This window comes from Bufo gargarizans, chromosome 8, assembly GCF_014858855.1.
Source record: "Bufo gargarizans isolate SCDJY-AF-19 chromosome 8, ASM1485885v1, whole genome shotgun sequence".
NCBI classification, from domain to species: Eukaryota; Metazoa; Chordata; class Amphibia; order Anura; family Bufonidae; genus Bufo; species Bufo gargarizans.
In genome coordinates this window covers 169387461-169413114 of record NC_058087.1, presented here as the reverse complement: position 1 = coordinate 169413114, position 25654 = coordinate 169387461, and the positions used below count along the sequence as shown (strand labels likewise).

At 47.0% G+C, this 25654-nt stretch overlaps 1 protein-coding gene across 1 annotated transcript; it reads left to right on the top strand.

Annotated features, from left to right (window-relative positions):
* XKR5 (XK related 5) lies at positions 1–22967 on the top strand. The gene is made up of 7 exons (XM_044302943.1): positions 1–126; positions 4093–4276; positions 4694–4881; positions 5088–5297; positions 7003–7172; positions 10469–10580; positions 19779–22967. The coding sequence occupies exons 1-7, from the start codon at positions 54–56 to the stop codon at positions 20858–20860; spliced, it is 2019 nt and encodes a 672-aa protein (XP_044158878.1). The 5' UTR covers positions 1–53; the 3' UTR covers positions 20861–22967.
* Positions 22968–25654: the final 2687 nt, after the last annotated feature.

Sequence of the window (25654 nt, the reverse complement as noted above, 5' to 3'; positions counted from 1 at the left end):
GAAAGCGGTAAATACGGATCCGGGATCCAGTTCCAGGGCCCGGCGGGAGCAGGATGGCGGCTGCGGGGGGCATAGGCTGGTTCGCGGCCGTGTCTCTTCTACTTTACCTGGCAGAGCGCGCAGCGGGTGAGTGTGCTTCTCTTATAGCCCTTCCCCCATCCTGGCACACTGCACGCCCACAGAATGGTACCAGTCCAGCAATCCACTGCCATATCCCGTGCCCATTTCATGTGCGACCCACAACCTGACCACAGCGGCACTCCTTCCCCTCATGGCAGCACATTCTTCATATATGTTACCGTGCAGAACAGTGAGTGCAGCTCTGGAGTATACAGGATAAGTAATGTGTGTACACAGTGACTGCACCAGCAGAATAGTGAGTGCAGCTCTGTAGTATAATACAGGATGCATCTCAGGATCAGTACAGGATAAGTAATGTAATGTGTGTACACAGTGACTCCACCAGCAGAATAGTGAGTGCAGCTCTGGAGTATACAGGATAAGTAATGTATGTACACAGTGACTGCACCAGAAGAATAGTGAGTGCAGCTCTGGAGTATAATACAGGATGTAACTCAGGATCAGTACAGGATAACTAATGTATGTACACAGTGACACCACCAGCAGAATAGTGAGTACAGCTCTGGAGTATAATACAGGATGTGACTCAGGATCAGTACAGGATAAGTAATGTATGTACATAGTGACTCCACCAGCAGTATAGTGAGTACAGCTCTGGAGTATAATACAGGCTGTAACTCAGGATCAGTACAGGATAAGTAATGTAATGTATGTACACAGTGACTGAGCAGCAGAATAGTGAGTGCAGCTCTGGAGTATAACACAGGATGTAACTCAGCATCAGTACAGGATAAGTAATGTAATGTATGTACACAGTGACTCCACCAGCAGAATAGTGAGTGCAGCTCTGGAGTATAATACAGGATGTAACTCAGGATCAGTACAGGATAAGTAATGTAATGTATGTACACAGTGACTGAGCAGCAGAATAGTGAGTGCAGCTCTGCAGTATAATACAGGATGTAGCTCAGAATCAGTACAGGATAAGTAATGTATGTACACAGTGACTCCACCAGCAGAATAGTGAGTGCAGCTCTGCAGTATAATACAGGATGTAGCTCAGAATCAGTACAGGATAAGTAATGTATGTACACAGTGACTCCACCAGCAGAATAGTGAGTGCAGCTCTGGAGTGTAATACAGGATGTAACTCAGGATCAGTACAGGATAAGTAATGTAATGTATGTACACAGTGACACCACCAGCAGAATACTGAGTGCAGCTCTGGAGGATAATACAGGCTGTAACTCAGGATCAGTACAGGATAAGTAATGTAATGTATGTACACAGTGACTCCAGCCAGCAGAATAGTGAGTGCAGCTCATGGGGTTTACTACATTGATTCTTGTTGCTCCGGCTCTGCCTTCTCATTGCAGTTTTTCAGTAGTCATCCCTCGGTCCTCTCTCCTTTCACAGACTCTTTGCAGCAGTCATTGTGATACCGTTTTCTGACCTCTCTTTCTTGCGGAGCTGCTCATACATTAGAGATGAGACGGTCTTTGTTATCTGCAGACTCCAGGATAAAGTGACACATCCTGAGGTCACAGGAGGACGGTGAAGTCCTGTCCGTCAGTCATAGCGATCTGCTGTACAAGGACTGTTCCACTGATAGTGACTATAGAAGTGAGGGGGCGGTACAGCAAGATATTCTCATCTGTAGCCGGCTGTATTATAGTAGTTATATTCTTGTACATAGGAGCAGTATTATAGTAGTTATATTATTGTACATAGGAGCAGTATTATAGTAGTTATATTCTTGTACATAGGAGGCAGTATTATAGTAGTTATATTCTTGTACATAGGAGCAGTATTATAGTAGCTATATTCCTGTACATAGGAGGCAGTATTATAGTAGTTATATTCTTGTACATAGGAACATGTATTATAGTAGTTATATTCTTGTACATAGGAGGCAGTATTATAGTAGTTATATTCTTGTACATAGGAGCAGTATTATAGTAGTTATATTCTTGTACATAGGAGCATGTATTATAGTAGTTATATTCTGTACATAGGAGCAGTATTATAGTAGTTATATTCTTGTACATAGGAGGCAGTATTATAGTAGTTATATTCTTGTACATAGGAGCTAGTATTATAGTAGTTATATTTCTGTACATACGAGTAGTATTATAGTAGTTATATTCTTGTACATAGGAACAGTATTATAGTAGTTATATTCCTTGTACATAGGAGCAGTATTATAGTAGTTATATTCTTGTACATAGGAGCAGTATTATAGTAGTTATATTCTTGTACATAGGAGGCAGTATTATAGTAGTTATATTCTTGTACATAGGAGCAGTATTATAGTAGTTATATTCTTGTACATAGGAGCAGTATTATAGTAGTTATATTCTTGTACATCTGAGGCAGTATTATAGTAGTTGTATTCTTGTACATGGGAGCAGTATTATAGTAGTTGTATTCTTGTACATGGGAGCAGTATTATAGTAGTTATATTCTTGTACATGGGAGCAGTATTATAGTAGTTGTATTCTTGTACATAGGAGGCAGTATTATAGTAGTTAGTATTCTTGTACATAGGAGGCAGTATTATAGTAGTTATATCTTGTACATATGAGCAGTATTATAGTAGTTATATTCTTGTACATAGGAGGCAGTATTATAGTAGTTATATTCTTGTACATAGGAGGCAGTATTATAGTAGTTATATTCCTTGTACATAGGAGCAGTATTATAGTAGTTATATTCTTGTACATAGGAGGTAGTATTATAGCAGTTATATTCCTGTACATAGGAGTAGTATTATAGCTAGTTTATATTCCTGTACATAGGAGCAGTATTATAGTAGTTATATTCTTGTACATAGGAGCAGTATTATAGTAGTTATATTCTTGTACATAGGAGGTAGTATTATAGCAGTTATATTCCTGTACATAGGAGGCAGTATTATAGTAGTTATATTCTTGTACATAGGAGGCAGTATTATAGTAGTTATATTCTTGTACATAGGAGCAGTATTATAGTAGTTATATTCTTGTACATAGGAGGTAGTATTATAGCAGTTATATTCCTGTACATAGGAGGCAGTATTATAGTAGTTATATTCTTGAACATAGGAGCTAGTATTATAGTAGTTATATTCTTGTACATAGGAAGCAGTATTATAGCAGTTATATTCTTGTACATAGGAGGCAGTATTATAGTAGTTATATTCTTGTACATAGGAGGCAGTATTATAGTAGTTATATTCTGTACATAGGAGCAGTATTATAGTAGTTATATTCTTGTACATAGGAGCAGTATATAGTAGTTATATTCTTGTACATAGGAGCAGTATTATAGTAGTTATATTCTTGTACATAGGAGGTAGTATTATAGCAGTTATATTCCTGTACATAGGAGGCAGTATTATAGTAGTTATATTCTTGAACATAGGAGCAGTATTATAGTAGTTATATTCTTGAACATAGGAGCAGTATAATAGCAGTTATATTCTTGTACATGTGAGGCAGTATTATAGTAGTTATATTCTTGTACATAGGAGCAGTATTATAGTAGTTATATTCTTGTACATAGGAGCAGTATTATAGTAGTTATATTCTTGTACATAGGAGCAGTATTATAGCAGTTATATTCTTGTACATAGGAGCAGTATTATAGCAGTTATATTCCTGTACATAGAAGCAGTATTATAGTAGTTACATTCTGATACATAGGAGCAGTATTATAGTAGTTACATTCTTGTACATAGGAGCAGTATTATAGTAGTTATATTCTTGTACATAGGAGCAGTATTATAGTAGTTATATTCTTGTACATAGGAGCAGTATTATAGTAGTTATATTCTTGTACATAGGAGCAGTATTATAGTAGTTATATTCTTGTACATAGAAGCAGTATTATAGTAGTTATATTCTGATACATAGGAGCAGTATTATAGTAGTATCTGCAGGTTTTACTGTGCACAGCAGTGCTATATTGCTGCATACGTACTGTATGTCCACACTGAGTTTTCTCGGCACTTATGTTGTGTTTTGTTGGCAGAGTGTGCTGCGGTTGTGCACTACTTCTTCACCGCACAGGTCCTCTGGGCAGGATGGACACTTGGATTGTTCCTCCCTGGATGTCTTATCCAAGTGATCAGTTTTGTCTGGTACCGAGCTGATGGCCATCAACAATGCTTCACCCTGAGTCTCACCCACATCTTTCAGCTTGGGATCCTCAAACGGTAAGTAGCCAGTGACTTCCAAAATTAGTTTTTAGCCAGGGGAGCCGGGTGCAACGCTCTGCATGTGCAGGCATCAGATTTGAGGCTGCACTACTGAAGGATTCTGATGACGACATGTCCAATTTTCACGTCTCTCAGTTTAATAATTTTCAGGTGGGTGCAATGGGAATTGCCGTCCTCTATTGTACTGATCACAGCTTGTATCCTCATAGGGTTCTATGGTCCCAATTGGGTTCAGTAGAAGAACAGGGGGCCCCGCTGGCTATAGTACAGGGGGTCATTTATGGTATAATGTATAGAGGAGACACCCGTATGTGGAGAGAACGCAGCACTATGCATTTCTGTAAACCTCGGGGGAATCTGTGTCCAGATGCTGGTTCCTAAGCTCCTTTACATGGGTCTTCATTTTCCTGACAGACACGTGGATTCACTTCGTCTTGCTCTAAGGAGAAAAGGCAAGAGCGCAAATGAGGAGCAGGAACTGGTGATGAAGCAGGGAGACCTTTCCCTTCTCCGGCTGATAGAAGTCCTAGTCCAGGCCCTGCCCCAGCTTCTACTACAGACGTATATATACATGACCCTGGACTATGCTGATGTCTATGCAGGTGAGAGCTCCATAACTTCCTCTCCTAGATCTGATGATAGAATTCGAGCTGCCTGCTGCCACCACTAGGGGGAGCTACCACATATGAATTTAATATGGAGTTCAATGGAAGATGTACAGCTCTGTAGACGTTCATCTCCACATTAAATTTGGCGCTCTGCACCCCTATTTATAATAATAAGTAACTCTTGTACATATTTCTTCCAGTTAGCAGTGCCCTGCTGTGTCTCCTATCTCTCTCCTGGGCGTTGGTCTCCTTCAGTCACTTCCTATGTCTCCTGAGGCCTGGGCATCTCTGTTTACCATGGGCATCTGTGCTGTGCCAGCTACTGTGGAGGATGGGTATGATCGGCACCCGGGTGATGGCCCTGATTGTCTTTGCTAGAGTATATCACTTCTGGGTGTTTGCTGTAGGAGGTGAGGGCTAATGTAAAATACTCTGTGCTGCTGGTTGCCTATTCACTTTATTTCTTGACACTGACTAACATCATCACAGGAGGGGACAATTCACTGCCCCTGTTTCCTAAAATACTCTGTGCTGCTGGGCACCTTCTCTTTTTATTATGTAGCTGTCAGTCCGTGACATCACCTTGTCTCCATCCCATTCATTCCTTGTTAACTGGTCACCACTGGTCTTCTACCACCTTTTCGGCACACTCCTCTCTCGAAATACTCTGCGCTGATGTGGGGCATGTTCTTTCCAGTATCAGCCATAACATTAAAACCAGGGGAAGACGGTAACATTGATTACGTGGTGACGGTGGTCGTGGGGGGGGGGGGGGGCATATGGGTATTAGGCAGCAATTGAATGGTCCGCTCTTGAGGTTCATGTATTGGAAGTACGAAAAATGGTCAAGCGTAAGAATTGTTAGACGCCTGGGTCAGAGCATCTGTAGAATGGCCGGTCTTGTGGGGTTCTTCTGGGAAGTAGTGGTAAGTACCGACCAAAAGTGGTTCAAGGGAGGACAAACGGGCACAAGATCTTGACTGCCAAAAGCTCATTTATGCGTGTGGGAAATAAAAGCTGTCCCTTCTGGTCCTATCCTGCTGAGGAGCTACTGTAGAGCAGATTGCTGACAACATTACTTCTGACTATGGTCAGGACATCCATCACAGCATGCTGTGTATGTGGCGGTGTAACTGTAGACCGGAAGGAGAGTCCATGCTAACCCCTGTCCAACTCTGAAAGCATCTACAGTGGACATGTAAGCATCAGAACTGGACCATGGAGCAATGGAAGAAACCACCTGGTCTGATGAATTAGGTTACATCGTGTGGATGGCCAGGTGTGTGAGCGTCACTTATCTGAGGATGAGATGGCACCAGGAGCACTATGGGAAGAAGCCAACTGGTCTGATGAATCAGGTTACATCATGTGGATGGCCGGGTACTGGAGTGTCACTTACCTGGGGAAGAAATATGGCACCAGGTACACTATGGGAAGAGGGAACCTGGTCTTATAAATCAGGTTACATCATGTGGACGGCCGGGTGTGTGAGCCTCACTTACCTGATGAGGAGATGGCACCAGGAGCACTATGGGAAGAAGGCACCTGGTCTAATGAATCAGGTTACATCATGTGGACAGCCGGGTGCATGAGCGTCACTTACCTGGGGAAGAGATGGCACCAGAATGCACTATGTATGGAAGAAGACAATCCAGTGGAGGCCGTGTGATGCTCGGGGCAATGTTCTCCTGGGAACCTTACACCATGTGGATGGTGGGATAGATACCACCTACCTAACCATTGTACAGACAGGTTAGCCCCTAATGGCAGTGCCCTCTATCAGCAGGATAATGCCCTGGCCACACTGCAAACGCTGTCCAGGAACATGACGAAGAGGTGAAGGTGACTATTTGTCTCCAGATTTCCAAATCTTAATCCGATCTGTCTGAAAACAAGTCTGATCCATGAAACCTGCACTAAGGGGGTCACAGGATCTGCTGCCGGATAGCACAGGACTCCTCAGAGGTCTTGTGGAGTCCATGCCGCATTGGGTCAGAGCTATTTTGGTGCCACAAGGGGGATCTACACCGCATTAAACAGGTGGTTTTAATGTTATGGCTGTTTGGATTGGGGGGGTTGTTCCTTCGCATGTAGCTGACGCCATGTCTCCCGCAGGCGCTCACTGGCTGGTGATGTCCTTCTGGCTGGTGGCTCAGCAGACCGATGTCATCTCCACACCTTGTTACTGGAGACTGTTCAATATCCTCCTCGGCGCGGTTTACATCTTCTGCTTTATTAACGTCAGGGACGGACCTTCCCGGTATCGTGTTGCCATCTTTTACGTGGTAAGGACGCATTATGTATCGGAGACGTCATTGCTTCATCCTAATGTATTTGTTAAAGGGTTTCTGTCACCAGATTTAACCCTATTAAGCTAGCTGACATTAGTGATGTGCTGTCAGCTAAACCTAACTAGTCTATTCCTACTTTTATCTATGCCCCCAGTACGCCAGAAATCGTACTTTTATAATATGCTAATTAGTAGCCTCTAGGAGCGGGGGTGTTGTTCCTGCTCCTAGAGGCTCCGTTCTCCCACCTTTGTCCAGGTCCTGGTTGACAGGGCCAGGCAGCGCTCGCATCTGTCTGCCAGCCCTGTGCTCTGGTGAAATCTCACGCTGTTCAGTATTGGGCGCAGGCGCGGTGAGGAAGCTGGCAGCCTGCGAGCGTCTTTCCCTCACCGCGCCTGCGCCGAATGCTGAACGGGGTGAGATTTCATCAGAGCACAGGGCTGGCAGACAGATGCGAGCGCTGCCTGGCCCTGTCAACCAGGACCTGGACAAAGGTGGGAGAACGGAGCCTCTAGGAGCAGGAACAACGCCCCCGCTCCTAGAGGCTACTAATTAGCATATTATAAAAGTACGATTTCTGGCGTAACTGGGGCATAGATAAAAGTAGGAATAGGCTAGTTAGGTTTAGCTGACACTAGCACATCGCTAATGTCAGCTAGCTTAATAGGGTTAAATCTGGTGACAGAAACCATTTTTTAAAGGCGTTTTGGATTTATATTTTTTGGCTGCTGTGGGCAGCAATCACGGCGCAGCTTTTATTTTGTATTCTAGGCTTAAAAAAATGAAAGCAACGCTGTGATTGGTTACTGTGGGCAACAAAGACACTGAAATCTGTGGGCAAGTTTATGAAACAGACTTTGGTGCCCATAGCAACCAATCGCAGAGCTGCCTTCATTTTACGAAGAGCAGTTTGAGAAATGAAAGCTGCACTGTGATTGGTTGCTGAGGGCTACAGACAGTTTCATGAATCTGCCCATAGATTTTAGTTCACGGTCTTTGTTGTCCATAGCAACCAAACATAATGCAGCTTTTTTATATATATTTTTTTTTAACCCCTTCAGCCACATGATGCCGAACCCGGTCATTTAGCTCCTCAGATGTAGTGGTCAGTAGCATTTCCGGCATCTGTGGAAGTTAGGAGGTAGAGGGCTCCCTCTGGCTTCCAGTTGGAGTCCTATTGTGGGGATCTAGTGACCATGACAGCCTGGGGCCTGCTGAGTGGCAGAATCCTGTAGTCCATAATAGTTCTTTATTATGGTCTATTGGAAGAGTGATCAGAAGATCTCAGGTTCTTGCGCCTCTAAGGGAGCTAAAAGTTGTGTAAAAAAAAAAAATCTAGAAAAACCAATAAAAACACGCAATTCGACAATTTTTTTTTTTATATCACCTTGACCCCACCCTCCCCTGAAACAAATTGAATAACAGTGATCAAATAGTCGTACGTACCCCAAAAATGGTACCAATAAAATCTACAGTTCATCCTGCAATAAACAGACAAAAAAGTTATGGCTGACAGAAAATGGCAATGCAAGGACAATTTCGATATTTTTATTTTTTATTTTTATTTTTTAAAGTAGTAAAACAAATTTTTTTTTTTACAAATTTGTTATCGGTGTAATCATATTGAGCCGCAGAATAAGGACATTGTGCAATTTTTAGCACATCGTGACCGCCGTAATGTCAAAACCCACAAACCTAGTCATAATTGTTTATTTCAATTTCACCCCACAAAGAACTCCCCCCCCCCCCCCCCCCCCCCAGTTTTCCAATACAAGACATGGTAGATTAAATAGTGCCATTGAAAAATACAACTTATGCCACAAAAAAATAAGTCCTGATATGTCTATGTGAATGGTAAATCAAAAAATGTATGTCCTTAAGGAGTTAAACTGCTTTGGTAAAATTAAAACTGTGCTGTAGTTGGTCGCTATTGGTAACGGTTACTCTTTTAGATAATTTTGATAAATGTGCCTCGGTTGTGCTTTTATTCCTCCCCTTTTTAAGATCTCTGCTTAATGTCATTGAGTGGTGACTGGTTGTCCCTTCAGGGCCCAAGGACATCATGGATGGTGGGACCCTCCTCTAGTCACTAATTGGTTTAAAGAAGCACTCCCACAAAAAATTGTATTCTCTGACCTGTTAGAAAGGTACATGATGTAATCTGCAGTAAAGGTAATCTTCTCACCAGTGACTGTATTTGTGAGTTATAACCTCCCTGCTGATCCTCAGCTGTGTCATGTGACTGACTCTCCAACTGACACAGGACAGGAAGTCAGTTACTTCTCTATTCATTCCTATGAGACTGACATTGAGGATCCCATAGGAATGAGACTGACTTCCTGTCCACACAAAACTTCCTGCCCGGTCACATGACACTGCTGAGGTTCAGCAGGGAGGTTATAACTCGCAAATACAGTCACTGGTGAGAAGATTACCTTTACTGCAGATTACATCATGTACCTTTCTAACAGGTCAGAGAATACAATTTTTTTGTGGGAGTTATTCTTTAACCAATTAGTGACTAGAGGCGGGTCCCATGATGCATCTTTTTGTGGGAGTGCTTTTGAGAATTTTGTGGGAGTGCTTCTTTAAAGGGGTTGATAGGTGCAGGTCCCCATCTTTAGAATGGAGGGTGCACCACACATGCACAGCCGCCCTCCATTCATTCCCATGGGACCGCTGAAAATAGCTGGCTCGGCTGTTTCCGTCAGCCCCATAGAAGTGAATGAAGCGGTGGCCACGCCTGCGTAATGCTCTTCCCATTCATTTCAACGGGACTGCCGAAAATAGCTGAGTGCACCACTCGGCTATCTTTGGTGCGCCCATAGGAATGCATGCAGGGCGGCTGCACATCCGCGGTGCGCCCTCCTTCGCTTCGTGGGTTCCATTCTAAAGATAGGTGCAAGCCCCAGAGGTGGGACCTGCACCTGTCAGACATTGGGGGCATATTCTATGGATATGCCCCCAATGTCCAAGATGGGACAGCCCCTTTAAGTAAATCAGTGAACTTGGCGATCATCGTTCACAATCATCTAGATGCTGTTATTTTACTCTCAAGACGCTTATTACAACAGTCAGCTCATCAAAGCCGCCATCGCCACCGAACTTGACCTCACAAGGGTTGAACCGCCAGAATTTTACTTTTCTTAGAGCCAAGCTCTTTCTTGGATCGCGAAACACTCTGGCTCAGGAAGGGTTAATATACTTGCACCTTAGGCCTGACGTAATGTGTTTTGCGCCGTGTATGGAATATAGATTCTCTGTAATGTTGTGTCCCTTGTCTCCTCCCGTAGATCATGTTATTAGAAAACTGCATTCTGCTGCTGCTGGCCACAGACTTCCTGCAGGGGGCGGTGTGGAGCAACGTCAAACTGTCCGTGGCCATCCTGTCAGGATTTCTCATTGGTGAGTGTGTGACTGGTTAGTCACGGGTTGTAACAGGTTCTGCCTTGTTACCAGCGGAACGGACTGACGGCTCCTTATCAGTGGCCTCCACTGTGAGAGACCAAACCACAAGGCTTTATTCCATTTGTTCCGGAAAAGCTGTGTAATTGTAGACGCTCTCTGCAATAAATGGCCGTCGGGGAAATGACTACGTTTTTAAAGTGACACTGCCCCATGATTCATATTGGATATGTCGTCTGCCAGTGTAAAGTCCTGCCTCTATGTAATGCCGTATTTTTCGCCCATAAGACGCACCTAGGTTTTTGAGGAGGAAAATAAGAAAAAAATATTTTGAACAAAAAGGTGTGCTTTTGGTGGGTTTTGAACTAATGGTGGACACTATTATGGGGGATCTGTTGAGGACACTATTATGGGGGATCTGTTGAGGACACTGTTATGGGGGATCTGTGGCTGACGCTGTTGTGGGGGATCTGTGGCTGACGCTGTTGTGGGGGATCTGTGGGTGACGCTGTTGTGGGGGATCTGTGGGTGACGCTGTTGTGGGGGATCTGTGGGTGACGCTGTTGTGGGGGATCTGTGGGTGACGCTGTTGTGGGGGATCTGTGGGTGACACATATGTGTCATCCACAGATCCCCTCCATAACAGTGTCCCTGTAGTGGGAATGACCCCCAATACAGGGGGTGGGGGTCGCATCTGGTTTTATAATGACAGCGGGGCCCGTGCAGTGACTGTATTCTACTGCGCGGGCCCCGCTCACTGTATATACCGTAACCTTATCTATAATTGTAGGCATTGTTAATATATACAAATTCAGGGTAATCAGCGCCTGTATTACTTACAACAAGCGCTCGGTAGCAGAGAGGAGGGAGGAGGCAGGCCGTGAGGACAGGCGCTGGCAGCGTGAGTCACTACGTCATGCGCCCACGCCGCCTGCTTCATTCATAAAGTGGGCGGCGCAGGCGTGTGACGCAGTGACTCACGCTGCCAGCGCCCGTCCTCACGGCCTGCCTCCTACCGAGCGCTTGTTGTAAGTAATACAGGCGCTGATTACCCTGAATTTGTATATATTAACAATGCCTACAATTATAGATAAGATTATGGTATAAACAGTGAGCGGGGCCCGTGTAGTAGAATACAGTCACTGCACGGGCCCCACTGTCATTATAAAACCAGATGCCGGCCCCCAGCCCCTCCTCCCTCTCAGCTGATACACCCGCCGCGCGGCGTATTATTGACAGTTCGGCAAAATGCAGCATTCGCCCCATAAGACGCCCTGCTATTTTTCCCCCACTTTTGGGGGGGAAAAAGTATGTCTTATAGGGCGAAAAATACGGTATATCTTTATTGTGCAGTGAAACCGTCAGCAAGCTGCTCTTGTCAACGTACCTTGTTTTTTTAAGAGACTGTCTATTACCAGGGCTCTATATGTGTGTGTGTGTGTGTGTGTGTGTGTGTGTGTGTGTGTGTGGTCGACTTGGCTTACAGGGCACTAGCGGAGGCTTCTGACTGCTCCTACAAGCAGCCCCATACGGTCTACTCTGTACGCTCTTTTTTTTTTTTAAACAAATTTTCTTTATTTTATCCAAAATAAAGTGTCTTGCATAACATCCTCATTACATGTCACAGATCATTGGATAATGCTAAATACTGTTTACAATGATAGACATCAGTTGTACAGCATAGTAGTATAATCAGCAAGATACTTGTTTTACAGAAAATCATAAGTAAGAATATAACCTTAAACACCCCCCCTCCCTCCCTTACCCTCCCACCCCATGCTCATGGATGTCCGATCCTTCGACCTCCTCTACTTGCTGCACTGACAGCACCACTCAATACTCAAAAATAAGATAAGGTGTTGAGCTTTACCTTCCCATCGAACGGTAATTTGCGTACAGAAGCAGGGAGAGGTAGACATCCATTTTCCAAGAGCAAACAACTGCGCCCCAAAGACCCCCTGAAAGTAATAACAAAAAATAACATAACAGGTAATAAACTTAAGAGCTCTAGGCCCTAAATATGACCCTAAAGGCCATTTTTCATTGTTGCGAGCCTTCACTTTTTTCCCCATGTGTAAGCAAGCGACCAGAACATTATATTAGCATGAACGCTCCACTCCCCAGACCACCTTATGACTATACACGTACTTCCATCAACAGCATTTACATTGCATAGAATGTTATCAATCACCCTGCATCCCAATTCTCTCAGTACTCTATGCAATGAAATACCTTCATAAAGCTGCAGGCAAGACATCAGATAGTTAAATGATTAAATCTTCTTCCCGGCATAATAGCCCAGTACACTGACATGGTGTAGCCACCGTCCACATCACAGAAACCGGGCTCAAGGGAATGAATGAGTAACAGACAACCCCTCAAGAGCAAAATCGCCCCCGGTTTCTCCCATGTGGAAGGCCGACCCCCCCACCAAATATACCGGCATTAATGCTTTATAGTCCAAGTTCTGTCCTGGACATGTACAATATACTGCAGTGCCAGACCTCGGCGCCAATTCATCTTATCTCATGCTGCTGGCTGGAACCGGCACGACCTGCATGTGAACGTTCCTGCGATCCCTGCAACGGTGGATCATTTGCTAGTGTCCTAGATCCCTCGCCTCTGACATTACGTCCCGGCGATCTCTGCAGGTCTCGAGGAGGTGACACATTTCTCTCCAGGGATCTGGACGCCTCATCAGGGGAGTGATACAACGTGGAGGAGCCATCTGGGCGGTAAACTCGCAGTGAAGCCGGGTAAATCAAGGCAAACCTGATATTCTTGTTGTGCAATTGGGTACAAATCGGGGAGAAGGCCTTGCGCCTTTTAGAAACCTCCACAGAATAGTCCCCAAATAATAATAGGATTTTCGCCCCTCTCAGAAAAACAGGGCCTTTGCGTGCTTTATACGCTCTGAGGATAAGTTCCTTGTCGGAATAATCCAAGTATCGCATGATGACCTGTCGAGGTCTGCTAGGCAAACGGTCTTCCCCGCAGTTACTCGGGCCCACTCTGTGCGCGCGCTCCACCTTGCAATGGCGCGAAATTCCCAGGATACCAGGTAGTTCACTTTCACATATGGCCATAAGCTCCCCCACCGGAATCGATTCTTGGAGCCCCACCAGTCTCAGGTTATTGCGTCTGGAGCGGTTTTCTAAATCTTCCACCTTTTCGCCCAGCCTTTTATTTTCTGTGAGGACCTTTTGTAGCTTGTGCAGGACCGATTCTGCCGTGTCCTCCATCACTTGTATTCTTGACTCGGCCACATCCAGCCTAGCATCGTGCTGTTGTACAGCGTCCTGTAGCTGCTGCATCACATGTGTGACCGAAGTGGCCAGAGTCTCACGCAGATCTGGGGCCAAGTGAGCAGCTACTTCCACTGCTAATGCCTTATAGTCAATATATTTTATCAGGGAGTCCGGTAGAACATTGCGTACCTCATTCCCCTCTGTTAGATGCCCAGTCTGGGTTAGGGTCCCGGCCACGTCCGCGGCTTCCGGGATCGGCGCCATGTCATTAGACGTCTCGTCCTGCTGCAGTGGCGATGAAAGCACTCTGCTCTTTAGCTTTTTGCCCATATTCACCAGGTAGCGATCAATGCAAAGTGGTCGCACCCTAAAATCTTCCTCCTCACCGCAGAAAGAAGGGTGCCCGGGCGCTATGTGGCGATTTGTGGTGGATAACTGGGGAGCTTCGCTTCCAAGCTGCTTCACATGGCGGCGCCGGAACCGGAAGTCTGTACGCTCTTTTCATCGATCTGTCCGCTACGCAGACGAAGCCTCCAGCCGGAGGAGGGCCCGTTGGGGGCATTTGCTGGAAATAAGTATATGGAAGAAGGAAAAGGCCTTGCTGTGGCTACTGGGGAGGCCCTGAGGTGTGCTGTCATGGAGGGTGTAGAGGTAGTTCTGTGATTACTGGGGAAGGGGGCTCTGCTATGACTACTGAGGGCAGGGAGCAATGCTAGGATTACTGGGGAAAGTGGGATCTAAGCTGGAAGTACTGAGAGACAGGAGGTCAAAGCTGGCTCTGCTGGGGGAATTGGGCTCTGCTGGGGGAATTGGGCTCTGCTGGGGGAATTGGGCTCTGCTGGGGGAATTGGGCTCTGCTGGGGGAATTGGGCTCTGCTGGGGGAATTGGGCTCTGCTGGGGGAATTGGGCTCTGCTGGGACTACTGGGGGAATTGGGACTACTGGGGGAATTGGGCTCTGCTGGGACTACTGGGGGAATTGGGACTACTGGGGGAATTGGGACTACTGGGGGAATTGGGACTACTGGGGGAATTGGGACTACTGGGGGAATTGGGACTACTGGGGGAATTGGGACTACTGGGGGAATTGGGACTACTGGGGGAATTGGGACTACTGGGGGAATTGGGACTACTGGGGGAATTGGGACTACTGGGGGAATTGGGCTCTGCTGGGACTACTGGGGGAATTGGGCTCTGCTGGGACTACTGGGGGAATTGGGCTTTGCTGGGACTACTGGGGGAATTGGGCTCTGCTGGGGGAATTGGGCTTTGCTGGGACTACTGGGGGAATTGGGCTTTGCTGGGACTACTGGGGGAATTGGGCTCTGCTGGGACTACTGGGGGAATTGGGCTCTGCTGGGACTACTGGGGGAATTGAGCTCTGCTGGGACTACTGGGGGAATTGAGCTTTGCTGGGACTACTGGGGGAATTGAGCTTTGCTGGGACTACTGGGGGAATTGAGCTTTGCTGGGACTACTGGGGGAATTGAGCTTTGCTGGGACTACTGGGGGAATTGAGCTTTGCTGGGACTACTGGGGGAATTGAGCTTTGCCGGGACTACTGGGGGAATTGAGCTTTGCCGGGACTACTGGGGGAATTGAGCTTTGCCGGGACTACTGGGGGAATTGAGCTTTGCCGGGACTACTGGGGGAATTGAGCTTTGCCGGGACTACTGGGGGAATTGAGCTTTGCCGGGACTACTGGGGGAATTGAGCTTTGCCGGGACTACTGGGGGAATTGAGCTTTGCCGGGACTACTGGGGGAATTGAGCTTTGCCGGGACTACTGGGGGAATTGAGCTTTGCCGGGACTACTGGGGGAATTGAGCTTTGCCGGGACTACTGGGGGAATTGAGCTTTGCCGGGACTACTGGGGGAATTGAGCTTTGCCGGGACTACTGGGGGAATTGAGCTTTGCCGGGACAAGGTAGCACTGCTGGGAAAAGGCATTCCATTGCTGTAAATGCTGAGATAATAGAGCTGGTTCTGTTGTGACTCCTGGTGAAGGGGGTAAAGAAGACCACTGCTGTTAGTAATTGAATAACGTCAGCACACTGTCCTGAATAGAGAGGCATGTGGAAATCCAACATGTCCATTCTCTTTTTCCTACCAACTTCTGCTATCAGGGATGGTCATTGCCCAATGTAGACGGTGTGGGGTTTCGCTCTGGCAGACAGGATTAGTGGACGCAGTACAGAGGCAACAACAAGTTCTTTGGATCAAACAGTTCAGTGTTTTATTCACACTTTAGGCAAGTGACAAAACAAGCAGTCATAAAAAAGTCACCTTGCGGTGTTGGTGGTAATTCACACCATGCGGCAATTCTGCCTCAAAGTGTCCTTGCTGATAGCAGCACCAACCTGTTTTCACGCCAAACAGGTAGCAAGCCTTCATCCAGTGTGGTAAGATGTACAGTGCTGGAAGGCGTGTTGTCCCACTTGGGTACCTCAGATGGGTGAGACAGATAAAATCCAGAGTGTGGCAGTGGTCTCAACACTGAGACAGTTTTGTATACATTTTCTGGACTGGCAGTTAGGCTTGGTAGAGGGAGCTGCCAGGCCACACTCTTCCGGCACGGGTATTCCCTTTCACCTGAGTTGATCGCAGCTGAGGTCTGCTCTAATCAGGCTGCGATAAAGCGCCTCCCAGTGTGTCAGTCAGAGGAGTGTGTGTTATCAGAGATTCATTGTGCAACAGAGGCCTGCTCGAGTCTCTGGGAGAGTGGTATCAGCCTGGCTGGCTGAGGGGCCACGGGGCTAGGTGTTAGCCGGAACGTTGGGGGACTCCGCGAGGTCCGGGAAATGACTGTCGCAAGGCCAGAGACAGGCGGACTTCCGGGCCACAATCCCCCAAAAGGACTGGATTTTGTTGCAGCCTAGGAAGTGCTGGAGCACAGGCTAAAAAAGCCGCATGGTCGTACCGTGTATGCACGGTGTTATAAGTGAGGTAGGAATACTCCTGTTTGGTTAGAGCCCAGACGGCCAGGGTGTGTGTTTTGTTGTTTTTGTTCTGTGAAAATAAACCTCACGTTTGGACCTGCAACCCGGCTGTTGTGGAGATGATTGTGCGAATGACCCCCCGATAAAGAGCTAATCCCTCACACCAAACACAAGGCTTCCAGATCCCAACACAGAGACCTCGCTTCTGAGCACAGCTGCCTACCGGATTTTTCGCCCATAAGACGCACCTAGGTTTTAGAGGAGAACAATAAGAAAAAAATACTTTCCATTACACCTCAGGTCAGACCAACAATCAGACCCCCAATGTCAATCAGACCTCAGATCAGACCCCCAATGCCTCGGATCAACCCCCCAACCTTCAGCCATCTATCAGCTCCATATATTAACCCCTATATTTCAGCCATCAGCCCCCTTACTTACCTCTCCTGCTCCTGGACGCCACCGCTCCTCACCATCGCGATCCTCTTCATCCTGCTGTTGGCTGAGTATTGCGGCGCACAGTGTGAGGTCACAGAGCGCCCTGCACAGCCGATAGCTGAGCTGAGGACCAGGAAGCGGTGAGTACAGAGCCTTCACCGCTTCCCGGTCCTCTGGTACTAATGAAGCACTTCCATAATTTTCCCCCCACTTTGGGGGGGGAATTGAGTCTTATGGGGTGAAAAATGCGTTATTTAAGGACAGCCAGGTGCTGCCAAAACCCGGACCGGCACTTAAAATCCGGTCCAGTATTTGACCTCACCTGGCTGTAAATCAGCCCAGCAGCACATGCTGGGAGGAAAATACCTGCTTTCCCAGACCAAGCCTCTCACTGTGTCATAACAGGTTCAGCTGACGTTCCGGTCAAGTATTTGGCCAGTGCACTATACACTGCGAGAACAGGCAGTATTTCTATACATTGTAGTGCGCATGCGCGATCACTGCTCCATTCACTTCTATGGGACTGATGAAGTACAGCGCCCGGCCATCTGTCAGTCCCACAGATGTGAATGCTGTGGTGGCCATGCCTGCGCAGTAGTGCTCCATTTACACAGAGGACTCTGGGACCCCTGTTCTCACGACTGCTGGGGGTCCTGGCAGTCAGACCATCCTTGAACATCCTCTATCATCTATCCAGTGGGTAGGTGATGGGAAGACCCCTTTAACGACACTGCCACGTGTGTCTACACCTTGAAGGTTTGGAGACAAAAAGTTGGTGGGTGGTGGGTGGTGAATACCTGAATGAGAGAGGCACAGGAGAAATCGGGGAGGTCACATTCACACCTGGCAGACTGGTTGCAGATATGTCTGGAAATGAAAATGTGGCAGCAGACGCTGGTCAGATGGATGGAAATTTCTGCAACGAATCCGCCAGACCTTCTGCGTAGACCTGACCACAAGCCTTTCCATGGTTTGTATGAGCAAACAGTCTGACACGTTGGCTGGAGTTAGTTGTTTTTGCTGTAACCCCTTGGTGCCATTCTGTATAGTAGTATGTTTAGGACTTGGGGATGGTATAGGCACAGCAGCTGTGCCCACACCACCTTCAGCAGATGCCAGCTGACAATCTGCTGCAACAACCAGCATCACAGATAATGCCAAGCCTGGCCATTTAACCCCTCAGATGACATGGACAGTAGTGTCCACAGCAACTAGTAGCGCCCTCTGTGAACCAGTCTCTGTGACGCAATCATTTGGTATTTACATGGCAGCCAGTGGACTAAAGAGGGGCCCTAGATCTTCCATGTGTGTGTGGCCTCCCTGATTTGGCCAACAAAAAACAAAGGATATTGTTATGGCCTAAAATTGATGCTTCTTTAAAGGGGTTGTCTAGGAGGATTTTAATATTTACTTTCAGTGCCACCGCTGCTCTGTAAAAGCTGATTGTCTGTCCACGCTGATCAGATATTTGTAGTCATCAATATTAAAATTCTGGACAACCTCTTTAAAGAGCATCTGTCAGCATGATCAACCCTATTGAAACAGGCCTGGTGGGGTTGATCATGCTAATAAAAAATATACCCTTATTATGGCAGTCCATTGCTGATAAAACTGCATTTTTATTCATATGCAAATGAGAATACAGGAACACCTAGGGGCTGGCCAGAGCCCTCGGAGCACCAGTTGGTAGCACCCCTTCAGCTTCAGTTCCTCACCCTTTTCACTGGATTCACAGGGCTAGATATCTCATCTAGCCATGTCTTCTGTCTCCCAATCCCAGTGCTTGCTCATTGGATCTCCTGCGGCACTTAAAACAAGTGCTGAGACCTGGCATCTCTAGAGCTGTATCTCCGGTGTGGGTGCTTCCTCACTAAGTGCAGTAGTGGCAGTATATCTGTGTGACAGTACACCATGGTGAGGAGCACACATGTGTGGTGGACAGTGCTGATATGTTAATTATAAGAGACCAGTCAGCCTGCTGCTGGTGCCCCCTTTACCACAGAACGGAGCACCCATCTTCCTGTCCTGTTCTCACAGTTAATGTCTATCCAGTGACCACCTGCTGCCCACCTGGCTGTGTAACGTTCCTCTGCCCCTCTAGACTTCCTCTTCCTATATTAAGAATGCCTCGTAAACCCCTCACCCTCGACCTTGGCGCTTGCTCAGTGAGCAAGCTCCGAGACCGGAGATACAGCAGAGTTATGAAATGACATGTCTCGGGGCTTGCTTGGACAGCAGCAGGAGATCCAATGAGCAAGTGCAGAGACAGGGTTCAGGCACAAGAAGTAAGGGCTAGACAAGATATCTAGCCCTGACAATCCAGTGGAAGGAGGGAGGGACTAAAGCTCAAGGGGTGTTACTAACTGGTGCTCTGAGGACTCTGGCCAGACCCTTGGTGCTCCAGTAAGCGCATTGGCATATCAATAAAAATGCTATTTATCAGCATGATCTACCCTACCAGGTTGTATGCCTGGTTTAATAGGGTTGATCATGCTGACAGATGCTCTTTAAGGGATTAATGTGTTACATTTTCTTTCCTTCCATGTGGTAACTTTCATTCTATTCTGATTTGCAGGCTGTGCTGCGTTAATTATATATTACACCCTCCTGCACCCCAAATCAACAGAAATCTCTCAGAGCTTCAAAAAAACTGGATCGGGCCATCATGGTAGGGAGGATGAGTCTGCTTACTCCTTCAAATGGTGGAATAAATCATCTCGGAAAGAGAATGCATTTCCAAGAGAAAATTTAAGTCCAAAGACTACAGACCAGGAAATGGTTGAACAGGAAGATCTTCCCTGGAGGAAGGTTGCTGAAAAGCACCATCGATTCCTGCTTCTGAAGCTGGCCATGAAAACTGGAAACCTTTCAAAAATCAACGCTGCCTTTGGTGATGGTGGCATTGGAGACCTCTTCTGTCTTGAAGGTGGAGCAGATACCCAAAAACCTCTGGTCAAGAATAATAGTGTATCAGAAGATCATGGTAGAGGCAGCTCCTTGATGTCTGAATCATGGTCTTTGGGGAAAACACCAGTGAACATTGGTCAAGGACACAAGTATGGTCCACAAGAATCGTCTACGTATGCAAGTCTTCAAGACTCTGTAGTGAAAGATGGCATGGTTGATAATGTACCTCCTAGTGGTTGCACTGGGAAGGTGGCTACTGCTTGCTCTCCAAGCAACGGGATGATTGGGAGTGGCACACTGTACTTCAGTGCCCACACAGATGGCATTATACCATCTGGCAATGGGACAGTATGCATTGTAGAGGTTCCCAAGAAAGCAGCAATTGAAAGCCCGATAAAAGAACTTGAACCAGAAGAAAACCAGGATCTCCCGGTTATGTGCGTCAGCCCTATTCTTGGTCAGGCTATCAACAGTAATTTCCACAGAAGCATTGCAGAAGACATGGGAAGTCTTTGTGAAGAGTCCGACATAACCAATGATGACTCTGGAATTACAGAGACTCCAGAGACAAGAGGTTACCACTTATTATCTACAGGGGTTCTGCCTCCTTCTGTGAAGGGAAGACTTATCCAAGAACAACAACCTTGCTTCACATCAACTCCGAAACCTCAAGCCACAGCTGTAGATGTAGGACCACGTGAGGAGACAAAAGCTAAGAGAAGGCTCGAAAACTTGATATCAAGAACTTAGGTCCTATGGAATAGTTCTGGAGATATTATAGGTCACTTGGCATGACTCAATTTCAGGATCAATTATCCTCTTTAATGGTTCTTGATGGTGGATCCCATTGCTCCCATACTGGCACCAGTGTTGAAACTAAGGTGGACGGTTGTAGACTGTACATGCCACGGTGTGCAGTAAATTTACCAAGCTCAGTATTTGAACATTCTTCCTTGCTTATGAGGTATAACCCAGGCAATCTAGGTTGGTTCCTCTCCTTGATCTATGGAACCATCACCGAGCATGCCCTTAACAGAAGTTCTTATATCATGACAGGAGAATGTATGGACGGTTTGAGGTCCGTTGGGATACGCAGGTCTGTCAATATCCTAGGTTTTAGAGTGCTGCTTTTCTGGTAATATTTAGATTCCTTCTAGATGTTGGGATGTTAAAACTTCATGTCAAGTCCCCTTTTTACAGCCCAAGGTTGATGCTTCCGTGGTAAACTAGCAACTGCCCTTCAATAGCTGATTGACCCTGAAACATTAGACTAGGGTACTCTGAGAGTACCCACTGCACAGTCTCTTGAGTTTGTAGGGGGCGTTGAGCCAGGCTGTGAACAAATAATACCTTCTATTATGGGTATCACCAAGAGCCGCCTGGAAGATACTGATTGGAGGTGAGCCTGTCTACTAGTGCAGGCCCTCCAGCCAGATGGTGGAAGTGGCCTACTGAACTCTGGTTTGGGCTGTATGCAGCATGTGCTATTGGTGCTCCCTAGTAGAGAAACTACAGGAAATATGTAAAATGGACCTGTTAAGATCATTTAACATAGAGTCACCATTATTTCTGTCACTCTGTTCCCATGAATGAAAGTGTAAGGGGTTTTCTGGGACCATATATTGATGACTTATCCTTGCGATAGGTCATCAATATCTGATCAGTGGGGGTCCAACTCTTGGGACTACCAAGAATATCTGCCCGTCTCCTCACAGTTTACCAAGCACAGCGCCGCGCATTAAATAGTGTCTGTACTTGGTATTGCAGCCCAGCCCCAGGCCATGTGACTGATGATCATGATGTCACTGGCCTAGGAAAGGCCTAAACGCTCACAAGAGCGCTGTGTCCTCCTCAAATAACTAATTGTGGGAGTGCCGGCGTCTGACCTACTGTATACTGAGTATAGGTCGCCAATATGAGTCCCGGAAAACCCCTTAAAGCATCTGCTCTGAACACAGAAGGTCTTATCAACAACTACTACTGCATGTTATGACTCCTTCTTCTGACACCACTTTCTGTTCTGCCACCATTGGTTGTAGCCCCATTCTGACTTTCTGTTCGGCCTACCCTCTCCATGGACTTTGCACATAAAAACGGTAATAATGGGAGTTCTCTGCTTCCTTTTAACTGCGTTTTCTTGCATTTTTGGACCAGAACAGATTATATATTCTGTGCAGAGTGCAAGGAGGAGATAGGCAGAGCAGGAAGTGAGCGAGGTGCAGAACAGGAAGTGAAGTCAGAGGTGTAGTTTGGCCAACCTCTGCTGTCCGTCCAGTAGCAGGCAGCAGTAGTTGTTGCTTGTGGTGTGAGGACAGAGCAGCTTGGAAACTTGCATTTGAGGCACCAGAGTCAACAAATAAATGGCGCTAATGTGTTATATGTCCCTAGTGCATCCTATGAAAATGCACCAGGACCATGTAGATGACCCTATTATTATTATATTTTTTTTACTGATGTCCTATCCTGTGGAGCTCACAGGAGCGCCGGTGCCTTCTCAAACAGCTGATCGGCAGGGGTCCCGGGTGTCGGACCCCACTAATCAGATACTGATGACCTATCCAGAAGATTGGTTCTCATAAAAATAATATCAGAAAACCTCTTTAAGGACACTTTCCTCCTTATGGATGCACATTAAGGATGCACATATTAGTGTTGGTGTCTACCAGACTCCACGGTGGACCGGGCCGTACGACAGGACGCACAATTTTCTCCATCACAATGTAAGTCTTCCGTGTTTTACGGGGTACTCCCATGTGGGACACATTGATGGCATATTCCTAGAACAGGGGCGGACTGACAACTCATGGGGCCCCCGGGCAATAGGAGATTATGGGGCCCCTGTGTCCCGCCCACCCTCAAGTCACACCCACACACAGCCCCACCCACATATTGCACCGCCCACATCACCTACACTTGGTACAGAATTTCTCTTTACCATCCCCCCCACCTTATCCAACCACCCAGCACCCTTATCCCACCCACCTTCTCCAACCACCCAGCACCCTTACTCACATAAAACAAGTAATATATATAATATAGCTTACAGTGAATTATAACTACTTCCAGTTCTGAAGACTCCAGTGGCTCAGGGTCAGTGCTCCGGGCAGCTGGGCTCAGGGCTGGAAGTGGGCACCGTCTGCAGTTCAGGAGACCTATAAGAGGCACCTAGGTTTTAGAGGGGGACAATGAGATAAAAAATATTTTTTCATTAAACCTCAGGGCAGACCACCAATCAGACCCCCAATGTTAATCAGACCTCAGCTAAGAACCCCAATCAGACCTCCAATGTAAATTACCCCCAATCGGACATCAGATGAGAGCCCCATGCCTATCATCGGCCACCATTATCAGCCCTTATGCCTCTTAGTCCCCAGATTATGTGCCCCTCACAGTAGATATGCCTAGATATGTCCCCTCCTAATGGTAGTTATGCCCGATTATGTGCCTCCCTCACAGTAGTTATGCCCAGATATGTGCCCCTCACAGTAGATATGCCCAGATATGTGCCCCTCACAGTAGATATGCCCAGATATGTGCCCCCTCACAGTAGATATGCCCAGATATGTGCCCCCTCACAGTAGTTATGCCAGATTTTGTGCCTCCTCCCAGTAGTTATGCCAGATTATGTGCCCCTCACAGTAGATATGCCCAGATATGTGCCCCTCACAGTAGATATGCCTAGATATGTGCCCCCTCACAGTAGATATGCCCAGATATGTGCCCCCTCACAGTAGTTATGCCAGATTTTGTGCCTCCTCCCAGTAGTTATGCCAGATTATGTGCCCCTCACAGTAGTTATGCCCAGATATGTTCCCCTCACAGTAGTTATGCCAAGATATTTGCCTCCCTCACAGTAGATATGCCAGATTATGTGCCCCCTCACAGTAGATATGCTCAGATATGTGCCCCCTCACAGTAGATATGCTCAGATATGTGCCCCCTCACAGTAGTATGTGCTCAGATATGTGCCCCCTCACAGTAGATATGCTCAGATATGTGCCCCCTCACAGTAGATATGCTCAGATATGTGCCCCCTCACAGTAGATATGCTCAGATATGTGCCCCCTCACAGTAGATATGCTCAGATATGTGCCCCTTACAGTAGTTATGCCCAGATATGTGCCCTCTCACAGTAGTTATTCCAGATGATGTGCCTCCTCACAGTAGTTGTGCCCAGATATGTGCCCCCTCACAGTAGTTGTGCCCAGATATGTGCCCCCTCACAGTAGATGTGCCCAGATATGTGCCCCCTCACAGTAGATGTGCCCAGATATGTGCCCCCTCACAGTAGATGTGCCCAGATATGTGCTCCCTCACAGTAGATGTGCCCAGATATGTGCTCCCTCACAGTAGTTGTGCTCAGATATGTGCCCTCTCACAGTAGTTGTGCCCAGATATGTGCCCCCTCACAGTAGTTGTGCCCAGATATGTGCCCCCTCACAGTAGTTGTGCCCAGATATGTGCCCCCTCACAGTAGTTGTGCCCAGATATGTGCCCCCTCACAGTAGTTGTGCCCAGATATGTGCCCCCTCACAGTAGTTGTGCCCAGATATGTGCCCCCTCACAGTAGTTGTGCCCAGATATGTGCCCCCTCACAGTAGTTGTGCCCAGATATGTGCCCCCTCACAGTAGTTGTGCCCAGATATGTGCCCCCTCACAGTAGTTGTGCCCAGATATGTGCCCCCTCACAGTAGTTGTGCCCAGATATGTGCCCCCTCACAGTAGTTGTGCCCAGATATGTGCCCCCTCACAGTAGTTGTGCCCAGATATGTGCCCCCTCACAGTAGTTGTGCCCAGATATGTGCCCCCTCACAGTAGTTGTGCCCAGATATGTGCCCCCTCACAGTAGATATGCCCAGATATGTGCCCCCTCACAGTAGTTGTGCCCCCTCACAGTAGTTGTGCCCAGATATGTGCCCCCTCACAGTAGATGTGCCCAGATATGTGCCCCCTCACAGTAGATATGCCCAGATATGTGCCCCCTCACAGTAGTTATGCCAGATTTTGTGCCTTCTCCCAGTAGTTATGCCAGATTATGTGCCCCTCACAGTAGTTATGCCCAGATATGTTCCCCTCACAGTAGTTATGCCAAGATATTTGCCTCCCTCACAGTAGATATGCCAGATTATGTGCCCCCTCACAGTAGATATGCTCAGATATGTGCCCCCTCACAGTAGATATGCTCAGATATGTGCCCCCTCACAGTAGATATGCTCAGCTATGTGCCCCCTCACAGTAGATGTGCCCAGATATGTGCTCCCTCACAGTAGATGTGCCCAGATATGTGCTCCCTCACAGTAGTTGTGCTCAGATATGTGCCCTCTCACAGTAGTTATTCCAGATGTGCCCCCTCACAGTAGTTGTGCCCAGATATGTGCCCCCTCACAGTAGTTGTGCCCAGATATGTGCCCCCTCACAGTAGTTGTGCCCAGATATGTGCCCCCTCACAGTAGTTGTGCCCAGATATGTGCCCCCTCACAGTAGTTGTGCCCAGATATGTGCCCCCTCACAGTAGTTGTGCCCAGATATGTGCCCCCTCACAGT

Coding starts and splice junctions, on each gene's coding strand:
- XKR5 (XM_044302943.1), top strand. CDS start 54: ATGGCGGCTGCGGGGGGCATAGGCTGGTTCGCGGCCGTGTCTCTTCTA. Junction 5,298..7,002: donor CTGGGTGTTTGCTGTAGGAG/GTGAGGGCTAAT, acceptor TGTCTCCCGCAG/GCGCTCACTGGCTGGTGATG. Junction 10,581..19,778: donor CCTGTCAGGATTTCTCATTG/GTGAGTGTGTGA, acceptor TCTGATTTGCAG/GCTGTGCTGCGTTAATTATA.